Below are 14,047 nucleotides of genomic sequence, written 5' to 3' on the forward strand. Positions count from 1 at the left end.
TTTGACCTCCCCAAATGTTTCTCAACTTACGCCTAATGGGTTCTCTCTCTCTCTCTCTGTGGTTTTTTTTTTTTTTTTTTTTGGAGACAGAGTCTTGCTCTGTCGCCCAGGCTAGAGTGCAGTTGCACAAGCTCGGCTCACTGCAACCTCCGCCTCCCAGGTTCAAGTGATTCTCCTGCTTCAGCCTCCCAGAGTGCTGGGATTACAGGCGTGAGCCACCACGCCCGGCCCCTGATGGGTTCCCTTATATTCGAAAAAGTGTTATGCTGAGTCAATTTAATATGGTCATCTCTCCTTCCAACCTTCACTCTAGAGCAATTGAACGCTTTACAGCAACTGAATTTTACATAGATCTTTTCATCTCTAACCTAACTCAGAAAATAACTCTAGCCAATGAAAAAACAATCACAAAGGAGCTTCCAGCCATGAAGTTCCCTTTGCACACACGAGACTGCATGCTTCCCACTTTAACTGGACCACCTTCTGCTGAAAGCACACATCTTACTTCACAGATGACTGAAGTTCTGAGCCAATCAAAGGATTTAAAACTAAACTAAAATAGTTAAAAGGATTAACTAATTTTGTTTTCTGTAGAAAATTAGGAGATTGAAGAGATCAATTGCTTTTATGTTATGCTCTACAATGAGGAACAAAGGGCGTGCTCTGATTCCCTGGCATGACATTTGAAAGACTGGCATGTTACAGACCTCCAGGAGAGTAAAATCTATACCACACTTATATTCTGTGTACACAAAATTATTTTGGGTAGAAATGAAGATCTTGGGAATAGAAATCCTACTCCTGCCGGGCATGGTGGCTCATGCCTGTAATCCCAGCACTTTGGGAGGCTAAGGTGGGTGGATCACCCGAGATTGGGAGTTCGAGACCAGCCTGACCAACATGGAGAAACCCCGTCTCTACTAAAACTACAAAATTAGCTGGGCGTGGTGACACATGCCTACAATCCCAGCTACTAGGGAGGCTGAGGCAGGAGAATCGCTTGAACCCGGGAGGCGGAGGTTGCGGTGAGCCGAGATTGTGCAACTGCACTCCAGCCTGGGCGACAGAGCAAGACTCTGTCTCCAAAAAAAAAAAGAAAAAAAAAAAAAGAAAAGAAATTCTACTCCCTAATACACCCTCATAAGCAAATTTGATTTAAATATACCTTTCTTTCGACAAACTTTGCACCTAGCATTTTCTGCAGACATATCCCACTTGATACAGGCATCAAGCATTCCAAGCAGCACGTGCATCCTGGAGAAAGTCTGAGCTTCCCGGATTGCTGTCTTCCATTTCTCCAGTGCAGATGCAACCTAAACAGAGACCAAACCAGGCTAGCATTACTACAGTGACCAAAGACACTGAGAGAGAACTAGGAACAGGTGACAGTATAAGTGAATTCTGAGGACACTTGCCTCCTAGAGCTTCACTAATCTAAACTATTTATTCTTATGGAAGAAATCAAGACTCCAAAGGGTGAAAAAAACTTGCCAAAAGTCACACAGAGATGCAGTGGGAGTGGATGGATGACTGGGGACAAGCATCTTCTAGGGAAATCCACCTAAAGACTCAGTATAATTTAAAAATAGGATCATCTGTATGCTGTAAATGCTATAATGCAACAATTTTATACAGCTAATAAAACTCTGATTTAAAAGATAGCAACCTACCACAACACCAATCCAATACCACAGCTGGATTTCAATGCCCTGCCCGAAGCAAAGAGGTCCTTGTGAAGTAATGAATCTCCTAAAGGAAAAGAGCCAGTTACCCTGGAAGGCCATGGGCTTTAAAATACAGGTGCCAAGGAACAAAGACAGCTGAGTTTGTTCTGAAGTGGGGTACTACACAGACTGGGGTGAGGGATGAGGGGAACAGGGCTGCTTTTTCTCTTTCCTATAGAAATAGAGAATCACAGAGAGCCCTGTGTGTATAAATTTATGGATAACAAGTACTATAAACACACACACACAAATCTACATTTAAGAAGCTGCTGAAGTTCAACTGGAAACTGACTCATTCCTTACTCCAACCTCTGTTGTCGATATTTCAACATCTGCTTTGAGAAACAGCAATCTCCTTCCTTACTTTTGCAGAGCTCCACAGTAAACTGAGGGTCCACAATCACAGCTGCCCTGCTGTCTTCTCCCCTGATAAATGGAGAGCTGACAGACACTACTGCAGATTCTTTTCTTGAGAGGATAATCCAGATCTTTTCAATGGAATATCAATGTAAGAATTTTAGGTTCGGTTCTTTAAAAGTGCTTGAGAACTGGCAGGAATGACTACAAATGGGCTTTGCTGTCCTCTAGCGGACACTCACATGTAGTGCACACAGTATGGAAGGAAACAGTCATGGGCAGGCCTGCTTTTTACTATTTCCTATGAATTCTAAAATCTCAGCATACAGCAGCTTATCTGACCTCATTAAAACTTTTTTTTTTTTTAATTTAAAGGTATTTTGGGAATAGGTTTATTTAATCTTTTTTTAAAAAACAAATTTTAAATAGTATCACCCTTGTAACTGGCTTCTTTCACTAAGCATGTTTCTAGGTTCATTTGCAAAGCATGTAACAATACTTCCATCAGTTTTACTGCTGAACAATATCTCACTGAATAGATGCTCCACATTCTGTTTATCCACTCATCAGCTGACAGATATCTGGGCTGCTTCCGTATTTTGGTTATTCAGAATCACCCCATCTTACGATGGGTCAGACCTATGACTTCACAATGGTGCAAAAATGATACACATTCAGCTGGGCGCGGTGGCTCACGCTTGTAATCCCAGCACTTCGGGAGGCTGAGGCGGGCGGATCACAAGGTCAGGAGTCTGAGACTAGACTGGCCAATATGGTGAAACCAGGTCTCTACTGTTTTTCGTAAAAATACAAAGATTAGCCGGGCATGGTGGTGCATGCCTGTAGTCCCAGCTACTTGGGAGGCTAAGGTAGAAGAATCATTTGAATCCGAGAGGTGGAGGTTGCAGTGAGCCAAGATTGTGCCACTACACTCCAGCCTGGGTGACAGAGTGAGACTCCGTCTCAAAAAAAAAAAAAACAAAAAACAAAAAAAAAGTGATACACATTCAGTGGGCTCCTCGATTTATGATAGGGTTACACCCAGATAAAACCATCAGAAATTATAAATACTGTAAGTCAAACAATGGGTTTATTGGGACACAGCCCCATCCTAAATTCAGGAGTATCTGTAATCAGGATGTCAGGACAAATGCCACTAAAGTAAACAATCAAACAAAACCCAGGATTTTACCAAATAATACATCGGTCTTTTCTATTTAATTCAATAAAACAAAGTAAGCATTAAAAACTGAAATCATCCACCATTACAAAAATATTTGAGAGAGAATCCATTTTTATATTTATAAATAAGGAAACTGAATCCCAGATTAGAGACTGATAAAAGCTTATGCAACAGCCTAGTGCCAGTTGAAAAAACTTTGGCCCTTGCTAAGTGGAAACCTTCAAAGCAAAGAGCAGTGGAAAATTTCAAAGCTGTGGTTGAGTTGACCTCTGGTGGGGAACCACAGGGCATAATGCCATTTTAATTCAGAACATTGCTAAACTACTTTGTAGGCAGCCTAGCTGATTTTCCAAGAAACTCTTCCATGCTTTCCATTTATGTACTGTGTCTGGACCTGCAAAGTTCTCGCATTTTCCTCCCCAACTAAGCTAAGAACAAGTCTCATCTGACAAACAGTTTACTTCACTGTGGAGCACGGTACTCAAAAAGTTAATGAGAATCCTACAGTGACGGGTGAGTTCTCAATGAGAAGAAAGCACTGTTGCAGGAAAAGAAATGGAAAGGACCGATGTGACTCTTGGACAGATCACATCAAGAAACTCTTCTGTATTCAACTTGTAGTAGTAAGACTAAAACTTATGCCTAATGAGAAGAGATTTAGCTAAGGAGACCGTTTAATATCTTAGACAGTCTAATATCTTAGACTGTTAACTATTTAATATCTTAGACATCATCTAAAAGGTTACCTGGGTGCTACATACAGTCATCTAAAGGGAACACAGGGCCAGATGCTGTGGCTCCTGCTTGTAATCCTAGCACTCTGGGAGGCCAAGGCAGGTGGATCACTTGAGCCCCGGAGTTCAAAACCAGCAACATGGTAAAATCTTGCCTCTACAAAAAATACAGAAAACAGCCAGGTATGGTGGCACATGCCTGTGGTCCCAGTTACTTGTGAGGCTGAGGTGGAAGGAACACCTGAGCCCAGGAGTTTGAGGCTGTAGTGAGCCAAGATTGCACCATTGCACACACCAGCCTCAGTGACAGAATGAGACCCTGTTATTCACTCATAAATAAAATAAAATAAGCATAGGCTGGGGCATGGTTGCTCACACCCATAATCCCAGCACTTTGGGAGGCCAAGGTGGGAGGAGCACTGGAGCCCAGGAGTTCAAGACCAGCCTGGGCAATGTAGGGAAACCCCTTCTCTACAAAATAAGTAAATAGATAAAAATTTAAAAATTCGCCAGGAATGGTGGCAGGCACCTGTAGTTCCAGTTACTCGGGAAGCTGAGGTGGGAGGATCACAAGCCTGGAGTTTGAGGCTGCAGAGAGACATGATCTTGCTACTGCACTTGAACCTGGGCAAAAGAGTGAGAACCCATCCCAAAAAGTAAAGAAATTTTTAAAAATAAAAGAAACACAGGAAAGTGAAAACTAAACCCCAGCAAGATAATGACATACCACATAGTAAGTGTCTGAGCTTACGTAATGAATTAAACTTTTATCTAAACTGAATTTTCTTTCTCCACCCTGCTTACCTCTTATCCAAAATTATCCTCCCCATATCACATATCATCCTCAGCCTCAGGAAGAAATGTAGGGAGAACACGACAACTATGTACAAATATATGATAAGCTTTGGAAAGGACAGCAGACTCACTCTATGTAAATGGGGAGGACAAACAAGAACCAGCTGTCAGTGACAAAGAGGCCAATTTCAGTTTCATGCTGCCCCTCCCATGACCTGATCCATTCCCACACATTCTTCAAAACCCATCCTCTTCTGTCTGGGAAGTTTTCTCTAGTGTGCCCTGGGTATCCCTCACAGTGAGCCTGAGTACTGTTCTTTCTCATCATTATTGGTCACACCACGGTAAGGGTCCCCCGCGGGTCTCTCACACTCAAACTGAGTTCCCTGAAAGCAAGAACTTAAGGATTCTTTTTTTTTTTTTTTTTTGAGACGGAGTCTCGCTCTGTTGCCAGGCTGGAGTGCAGTGGCGTGATCTCGGCTCACTGCAACCTCTGCCTCCTGGGCTCAAGTGATTCTCCTGCCTCAGCCTCCTGAGTAGCTAGGACTACAGGCTTGCACGACCACACCCAGCTCTGTGTGTGTGTGTGTGTGTGTGTGTGTGTGTGTGTATTGTTTTTTTTAGAAGAGATGGGTTTTCACCATGTTGGCCAGGCTGGTCTTGAACTCCTGACCTCATGATCCGCTCACCTCAGCCTCCCAAAGTGCTGGGATTATAGATGTGAGCCACCATACCATACCCGGCTGAACTTAAGGCTTTTTTACTCATCTCTATAAAACCTCCAAACTTAGTAATGACTGGCACAAGCAGGCAGCAGGCCCGTACCAGATCTCTGTAAACAAAAAATAAAAATAAAAAAATAAAAAAAGAAAGGAGGGAGAGGCAAATCTAAAATTAGTGACAAGTATTCCACACTAAATAATAGTTAGGACCTCTCCCATAATGTAGTGTTCTCAAATTCTTTTCTTCACAAATAACCTTAAGCAGAAATCTAATACACAAAACAGACAAAAATGGAGCTGCTAGTTATTCTAACAAGTTTCATATTTATTAATAAGTAACACAGAAATTAAAAGATCAAATGTGGCTGGGCAAAGTGGCTCATGCTTGTAATCCCAGCACTTTGGGAGGCCAGGGTGGGTGGATCACTTCAGCCCAGGAGTTCAAGACCAGTCTGGCCAACACAGCGAGTTCCCATCTCTACAAAAAATTTAAAAACTGGCTGGGGGCGTGGTGGCACTCGCCTGTAGTCCCAGGTACTCAGGGGAGGCTGAGGTAGGAGGATCGCCTCAGCCCAGGAGTTTGAGGCTGCAGCGAGCCATGACTGCACCACTGCATTCCAGCCTGGACAGTAAAGTAGAGACCCAGTTTCTAAAGAAACACAATATAAAATAAGAAAAGAGCAAATATGACATCGGGTAGATCTGTGTGGACAAACAGAACAGAGGGGACAGGTGTCTAGGATATACTGACAAGTGAGAAACTGAAGAATATTATGTATGCATAGTAAGATTCCATTTTGTAAAAAATTCAACCAATCTTTGTATATACATAAAAAGGACATCAAACTATTAAAAAAGTGACATCCTTGGGCAGGGAAACTAGGATGGGAGTTACATATTTTACTTATCTCTCATTTTATTTACTTACAATAATAAAGCATGCTACATTTAAAAATAAAAAGTGAGGAAACTGGATATCTAGTATGAAAAAAATGAAGCTGAAGCCTTACCTTCTACCACTGACAAAAATTAACTCAAATGGATCAACGACTTAAATATAAAAGTTAAACTATAAAATATTTAGAAAAAAACAAGAGAAAGAAAGGTTCATGACACTGAATCTGGCAATGATTTGGATATGACGTCAAAAGTGAAGGCAACAATGATAAAAATAGGTTAAGCTAGACTCCATGCAAATGAAATGCTTGTATGCAAAGGACACTATCAACAAAATGAAAAGGCTACCCACGGAATGGGAGGCTATATTTGCAAATCATATATCTGAAAAAGGGTTATTATCAAGAACACATAAAGAACTCCTACAACTCAACAAAAAAAAACCCAATTTAAAAATGGGCAAAGGACTTGAATATACATTTCTCCAAACAAGGTAGAAAAATGGACAATAAGCACATGAAAAGATGCTCAACATCATAAATCATTAGAGAAAAACAAATCAAAACAAAATGAGATACAACTTCATATCCATTAGGATGGATACTATTAAAGAAACAGGACATTAGTACTGGCAAAGGCTACGCACGGTGGCTGAGGCCAGTAATGCAGCACTTTGGGAGGCCAAGGCAGGCGGACCACCTGAGATCAGGAGTTCGAGACCAGCCTGGCCAACATGTGAAACCACATCTCGACTAAAACTACAAAAAAAATTAGCCAGGAGTGGTGGTGCACACCTGTACTCCCAGCTACTTGGGAAGCTGAGGTAGGAGAATCGCTTGAACCCAGGAGAGTTTGCAGTGAGCCAAGATGCACTCCAGCCTTGGTGACAGAGGGAGACGCTGTCTCAAAAAAAAAAAAAAAAAAAAAAAGTATTGGCAAGAATGTGGAAAAACCAGAACCCTCATGAGTTGCTAGAGGGAATGTAAAATGGTACAGTCACTGTAGGAAAGTGTACAGTGGTTACTCAAAAAAATTAAACATTGAATTACCGTATGATCCAGCAATCCCACTACTGGGTACACATTTAAAAAAAAATCAGAAGCAGGTACTCAAATATTTGTTTTTGTGGTTGTTTTTCTTTCCTTTCTTTTTTCTTTTTCTTTTTTTTTTTTTTTTTTTAGATGGAGTTTTGCTCTGCTGCCCACTCTCTGCTGAGTGGCTCCATCTCTGCTCACTGTAGCCTCAGCCTCCTGAGTTCAAGCGATTCTCCTGCCTCAGCCTCCCTAGTAGCTGGGAATACAGGTGTGCGCCACCACGCCCTGCTAATTTTTGTATTTTTAGTAGAGACGGGGTTTCACTATGTTGGCCAGGCTGGTCTCAAACTCCTGACCTCAGGTGATCTGCCCACCTCGGCCTCCCAAAGTGCTGAAATTACAGGCGTGAGCCACTGCGCCCTGTCGGGACTCATATTTGTACACCCATGTTCACAGCAACATTATTCACAATAGCCAAAGACGGAAGCAACCCAAGTGAGTGGATCAACAAAATGTGGTACACAGACGTGATATAGTAAATATATTTGGTCTTTCTCCGCAGACTAAAACCTTAATAGGAGTGTCTTTCGTTATTCAGAGGAGCCCCTTTGGATCACACCTAAATTTATGCTAATGAGGCTTTTGGTGAGACCTCTAGTTATGAGGCTGGTCACCAGAAAGACCAGATGATTAGAAGGCTGGAATGTTCAGCCTTACCCACAAGTTCCTGAAAGGTAAGAGGAAGGGGAGACTTGGGAGATTAAGCTCTACGATACTAGAACAAGATTTGATCAGCTTCAGGTAACACACTCGGAAGCTGGGAGGAAGGAGTGTTCAGAGAACATATGAAAGCCCCACGTACTCCTGCTCCGCCACCTTCCTTGTTCCACGCATCTCTTCCATCTGGCTATTCCTGAGCAGTATCCTTTAAAATGACCCAGTTAACCTAAGTAAAATGCTTTCCTGGGTTCTGTCAGGTATTCCAGCAAATTATCAAACTTAAGGAGAGGGCCGTGAGAATCCTAAATGTATAGATGGTACAGATGGCAACATGGGACTTGCAATTGGCATCTGAAGTGAGAACAGTCTTGTGGGACTGAGCACTTTAACTTGCAGGATCTGACACAAACTACAAGTAGATACAGTCAGAAGTAAACTGAATTTTAAGAGTAGTTGGTGTCAGCAGAGAACTGGAAAGTTGCTTAGGGTGGTAAAAACCCCACATATTTGGTGTCAGAAGTGTATGAAAAAGTTCTGAAGACTGATGGTGGTGATGGTTGCAAAACAACGTGAATATACTTAATGCCACAGAATCGTACACATAAAAATGGTAAATTTCGGCTGGACATGGTGGTTCATGCCTGTAATCCCAGCATTTTCGGAGGCTGAGGTGGGCGGATCACCTGAAGTTAGGAGTTCGAGACCAGCCTGGCCAACATGGTGAAATCCTGTCTCTACAAAAAATTCAAAAATCAGCCAGGCATGGTGGCATGCACCTGTAATCCCAGCTACCTGGGAGGCTGAGGCAGGGGAATTGCTTGAACCTGGGAGGTAGATGTTGCAATGAGCTGAGATTATGCCACTACACTCCAGCCTAGGCAATAGAGTGGGACTCTTTCTCCAAAAACAAAACAAAAAAAGTAAATTTGTATGTTATGCATACTTTTAACCATGATTTTAAAAATATCTAGAGCAAGCATGGCTGGGCACAGTGGCTCATGCTTATAATCGAACTTTGAGAGGCTAAGGTGGGAGGATAGCTTAAAGCCTGAAGTTCAAAGTTACAGTGAGTTATAATCAAATCACTGCATACCAGCTTGCACAAGAGCAAAACCCTGTCTCTAAAAATTAATAAACAAATTTTTAACGTGTTTAAAAGTCACCACCACCTTTTAAAAAAAGAAAGCAAAATCTGGTTAAAGGTGGGAAGGCCACATCCACTGTGACCACCACCCAATGACCAAGAAGCAGGGCTGCACTCCACAGGCCAGTGTGAAAACCACAAGAAGGGGTAGAAAGTGATTTAAAAAAAAAAGGAACACTCACTCAGGGCACAGTGCCTACAGTAGCTAAAATGCATAGGGTTAGATTATTTTAAGACCAAATCACACTCACCTACACGACCACAAACTACAACTTCAAACAACAAAATACCTTTGCTTCCTCTACCATTTTCTTCTCTTCATCCACTTCCTCAGTTTTTGCTGAATCTTCGCTTTGGAGTTTTCTTCTCTTTTGCTTGGGAGCCATGAAGCCTTGGAGAAATTTCTTTATGACACTGGCCTGAAGGGCAATCACACACTCGCCAAAATCCTTCAATTTCTCTAATGAAATGACCTATAGGAAAGGATTTTAAAACCAGACTGAGAGAAGGCCAAGAGGAAGATGAAAGGAATCCATCCTCAAATTCAAATAAATCTAGACTCAAATGCCACATAACATTCATTTAACAAAATCAAGAGCCACATATCATTAATTTAACTGTGCTCCTCAGTTCACTGCATGGCTTATGCATTTAAAAGTAGCTGACTGGCTGGGCGCGGTGGCTCACATCTGTAATCCCAGCATTTTGGGGGGCCAAGGCGGGCGGATCACCTGAGGTCAGGAGTTCGAGACCACTTTGGCCAACATGGCAAAACCCTATCTCTATTAAAAATAGAAAAATTAGCCAGGCGTGGTGGCATGTGCCTGTAATCCCAGCTACTCGGGAAGCTGAGACAGGAGAATCACTTGAACCCTGGAAGCGGAGGTTGCAGTGAGCCAAGATCGTGCCACTGTACTCCAGCCTGCGTGACACAGCGAGATTCTGTCTCAGAAAAAAAAAAATAAGTACTTAACTACTTCCCTTTTCCCAGCTAAGGGATCCACCAAATGCTAGAAGCTCCCCCATGTAAAGGAGTTACATAGTTGATTCATTCAATAATGACTGAGTGTCTACTATGTGTAAACTATAATCTTAAGGCAAAGACTCACTAAGAAAGTAAAATAAAAATTTACTGACTTTCCAACTTAATGATTTTTTTTTAAATTTTTTTTCATATTTGTAACTTGTTTCCAGCATGTAACTAACTACATGTAAGGTAGTATGTTTTACAAACTTGATCTCCTTTTTTTTCTTTTTAAAGAGATAGGTCTCACTGGATCACCAAGGCAGAAGTGCAGCAATCACAACTCAGTGCAGCCTTGAACTCCTGGGCTCAGGTGATCCTCTTGCCTCAGCCTCCCCATTAGCTGGGATCCTAGGTACATGGCATCACACCTGGCTAATTTTTCAAAATTCTTGCACAGGCTGGCCTCAAACTCCTGGCCTCAAGCGATCCTCCTGCTTCACTGATCTCTTTTTAAGCCTCACATCTACCCGACAGATGCGGAAACAGAAGTTTAGCCACTTCATCAAAATCATGTGCCCAGCCAGGTGTAGTGGTGGCATATGCCTGTAGTCCCAGCTACTAGGGAGACTGAGGCAGAAGGAGTTTGAGGCTGCTGTCAGCTATGATCTGTGAATAGCCACTGCACTTCAGACTGGGCAAGAATAACAAGTCCCATCTCTTTTTTTGAGACAGAGTTTTGCTCTTGTCATTCAGGCTGGAGTGCAATGTCACAATCTTGGCTTACTGCAACCTCCACCTCTCGGGTTCAAGCAATTCTTCTGCCTTAGCCTCCCGAGTAGCTGGGATTACAGGCATGTGCCACCACACCCAGCTAATTTTTGTATTTTTAGTAGAGACGAGGTTTCTCTATGCTGGTCACGCTGGTCTTGAACTCCCAACCTCAGGTGATCTGCCTACCTCGGCCTCCCAAAGTGCTGGGATTACACGTGTGAGTCACCACATCCGGATAAACAAGACCTATCTCTTAAAAGATCAATTAATTTAAAAATAAAAAGAAAAGAAATAAAAAATGTCCTTAAACACTATCTTATCACACAAGACATGCCAATTAGAAGATAACATTTTAATAGTCACAAACAAAGAAAAATGATAACCCAACGTCAGCAAGATATAGGCCTGAATTTGGCACAAAGTAGGCAATTAATGAACATTTGCTACACAAAAAAGTAAACATGTAACATCTGAAACCTGCAAGATCCTTTGGGTTCAATAATTCTTTTTAAAAAAATCATTAAGAACCATAAAGATGTTTCAATCCTTTTTCCCAGGAAATGTACCAAGAATTCATCACAAGATTAATTAAAAAGAAAAAATGTGCATATGTAAGATACACATATTATCTGCTTATTCTAATAGCAAAGAAAAAAACAACAACAAAAAAACAGGCTAGAAGAGTTGAAAAGTACTTATAAATTAGGAAAAATGGCACGGGGGGATGCAAATGAACCTGTTCATAAAAATCACAAAACCATAACAGCACACACATTGGCTGGGTGAGGTGGCTCACACCTATAATCCTAACACTCTGAGAGACTGAGATAGGTGGATCTCATGAAGCCAGGAGTCTGAGATCAGCCAGGGCAACATAGTGAGATTCTGTTTCTACAAAATTTTCCATTTGTGTGTGTGTGTGAAACAGGGTCTCGCTATGTTGCCCAGGCTGGTCTTGAACTCCTGAGCTCAAGCAATCCTCCTGCCTTGGCCTCCCAAAGTGGCAGGATTATGGGCGTGAGCCACCATGCCCGGTCTGTATAAAAAAATTCTAAAAATCAGCCAGGCAGGGTTGCTTGTTTGTGCCTATAGGCCCAACTACTTGGAAACCTGACATGGTAGAATCACTTAAGCAAAGGAATTTGAGGTTGCAGTGAGCAATGACTGTGCCACCAAACCAGCCTGGGTAACAGAGGGGGACTTCATCTCTTTAAAAAGAAAAAAAAGACAAAACATGTCGTAGTGCATGAGGAATTTGAAAAGACCCACAAATATTAGTATGCCTAGAAGTATGTGGACTTATTGATTTAAAATCAGTAAAAAAAATGGTTTACAATAGTAATTGCTGCATAGTCTTCACCAATCTTCGACACCTAAACCTACCTGCTATGGTGTATGGGATCTTTTGAGAAGTTTCACCCATCCCACTGAAGGGTCCCTCTGAGCACTAAAGGACAGGACTGTGATGACAGCCCACTGGACAACAGGAGTCATGCCCAACATAAATAGAAATCTGAGCTGACTAAGTGTGAAGAATGGGCAAGTGCAGGATACACAAGCATGTTTTACACCTGAAAGCAGAGGCATCGCAAGGGAAAGATGTGAAATGATGCTGTATGACTAGAGCCTCTACAACCAGTTTTCATCCACCTTAGTAGCGAAGCTCTTTTCATACCAATGTTGTAAGCCAATTATTAAGCTTTTCTGGATACCAGCAAAAGATAACAAGGAAAAAACACATGTACATAAAGTATTTTTGGTTCCATACATGTCTTCCAAGACAAATCCAAACATCTGATTTCCAGGAAGGTCATGCTGGGAAGTCAAGAACAGCATCAGGGAGCAACTTCAGATTGAGTTTCCATGAGTAATGCAAGGGGGATTTTCTTATATTCTTACCCGGGCTTCAAATTCTGATGTTTCTTCCACATATCCAAGTCCTCCTTTCTGTAACCTTGTTGCAACTTCAATGAGATCACTACGAAGAAAGTTTAAAAGCTCCTGGTTGCCATCACAGGATTTTAGACCCAAATTTGGTTTCCGAGCTAGATGAATAGAATGAATAATGTCCTGGTACCTAGAAGATTTGGGACAAGAGAAAGGGGAAAGAAAGAAACTTTTTGAAGATGTTCTTTAAATTTCAGTTACTTAACATTTTATTTCTAGAAAACTTACTTAGATCTCTTTCACCTCTCCCTGGTGTTTTTTTGTTTTTGCTTTTTCCTGAGACAGGGTCTTGTTCTGTCACACAGGCTGGAGTGCAAAGGTGCCATCACAGCTCACTGCACCTTCAAACTTTCGGCACTCATGCAGTCCTCCGACCTGAGCCTACAGCTGGGACTACAAGGCATGTGCCTCCACACCTGGCTAATTTTTTGTTTTTTGTAGGGATGGGGTCTTGCTTGCTATGCTGCGCAGACTGGTCTCAAACTCCTGATTTCAAGTGATCCTCTCTCCCTTAGGCCTCCAAAACTGCTGGGATTACAGGTGTGCACCACCACACCCAGCCACTTCTAAGCTTTTAATGGTAGCAACCAATCTGCATATTTAGTGAACAAAACAGGTCCTTTCAATTCAACACACGCAGCATCAAATGTGCTGCCCAAAGAGAAGGAACATCGTAGAACTATATTCCTTTGTGGCTCTGTGTACTGACATTTTCCTTTGTTCCTTTTTTTTTTTTTTTTTTTTGAGATGGAGTGTCGCTGTCGCCCAGGCTGGAGTGCAGTAGCGTGATCTTGGCTCACTGCAACCTCCATATCCCGTGTTCAAGCGATTCTCCTGCCTCAGTCTCCCTAGTAGCTGGGACTACTAGACGCCCGTCACCACGCCTGGCTAGTTTTGTATTTTAGTAGAGGTGGGGTTTTGCCATGTTGGCCAGGCTGGTCTCGAACTCCTGACCTTGTAGATCCACCTGCCTCCGCCTCCCAAAGTGCTGGGATTACAGATGTGAGCCACTGTGCCTGGCCCTCCTTTGTCTTTCTTTTTTTTTTTTTTGA

The 14,047-nt window shown here is 42.2% G+C and overlaps 1 protein-coding gene across 1 annotated transcript in view; it reads right to left on the minus strand.

Moving 5' to 3' along the window:
- BAZ1B (bromodomain adjacent to zinc finger domain 1B) overlaps positions 1-14,047 on the minus strand; it is a gene marked incomplete at its 5' end in the record, with an annotated part of 74,298 nt that overhangs the window by 10,027 nt on the left and 50,224 nt on the right. The window contains 3 exon segments of the mRNA XM_017857654.1: positions 1,166-1,313; positions 9,601-9,783; positions 12,948-13,125. Of these exon segments, the coding sequence (XP_017713143.1) occupies positions 1,166-1,313; positions 9,601-9,783; positions 12,948-13,125 (509 nt within the window).

This window comes from Rhinopithecus bieti, unplaced genomic scaffold, assembly GCF_001698545.2.
Source record: "Rhinopithecus bieti isolate Rb0 unplaced genomic scaffold, ASM169854v2 scaffold_42772, whole genome shotgun sequence".
Lineage (NCBI taxonomy): Eukaryota > Metazoa > Chordata > Mammalia > Primates > Cercopithecidae > Rhinopithecus > Rhinopithecus bieti.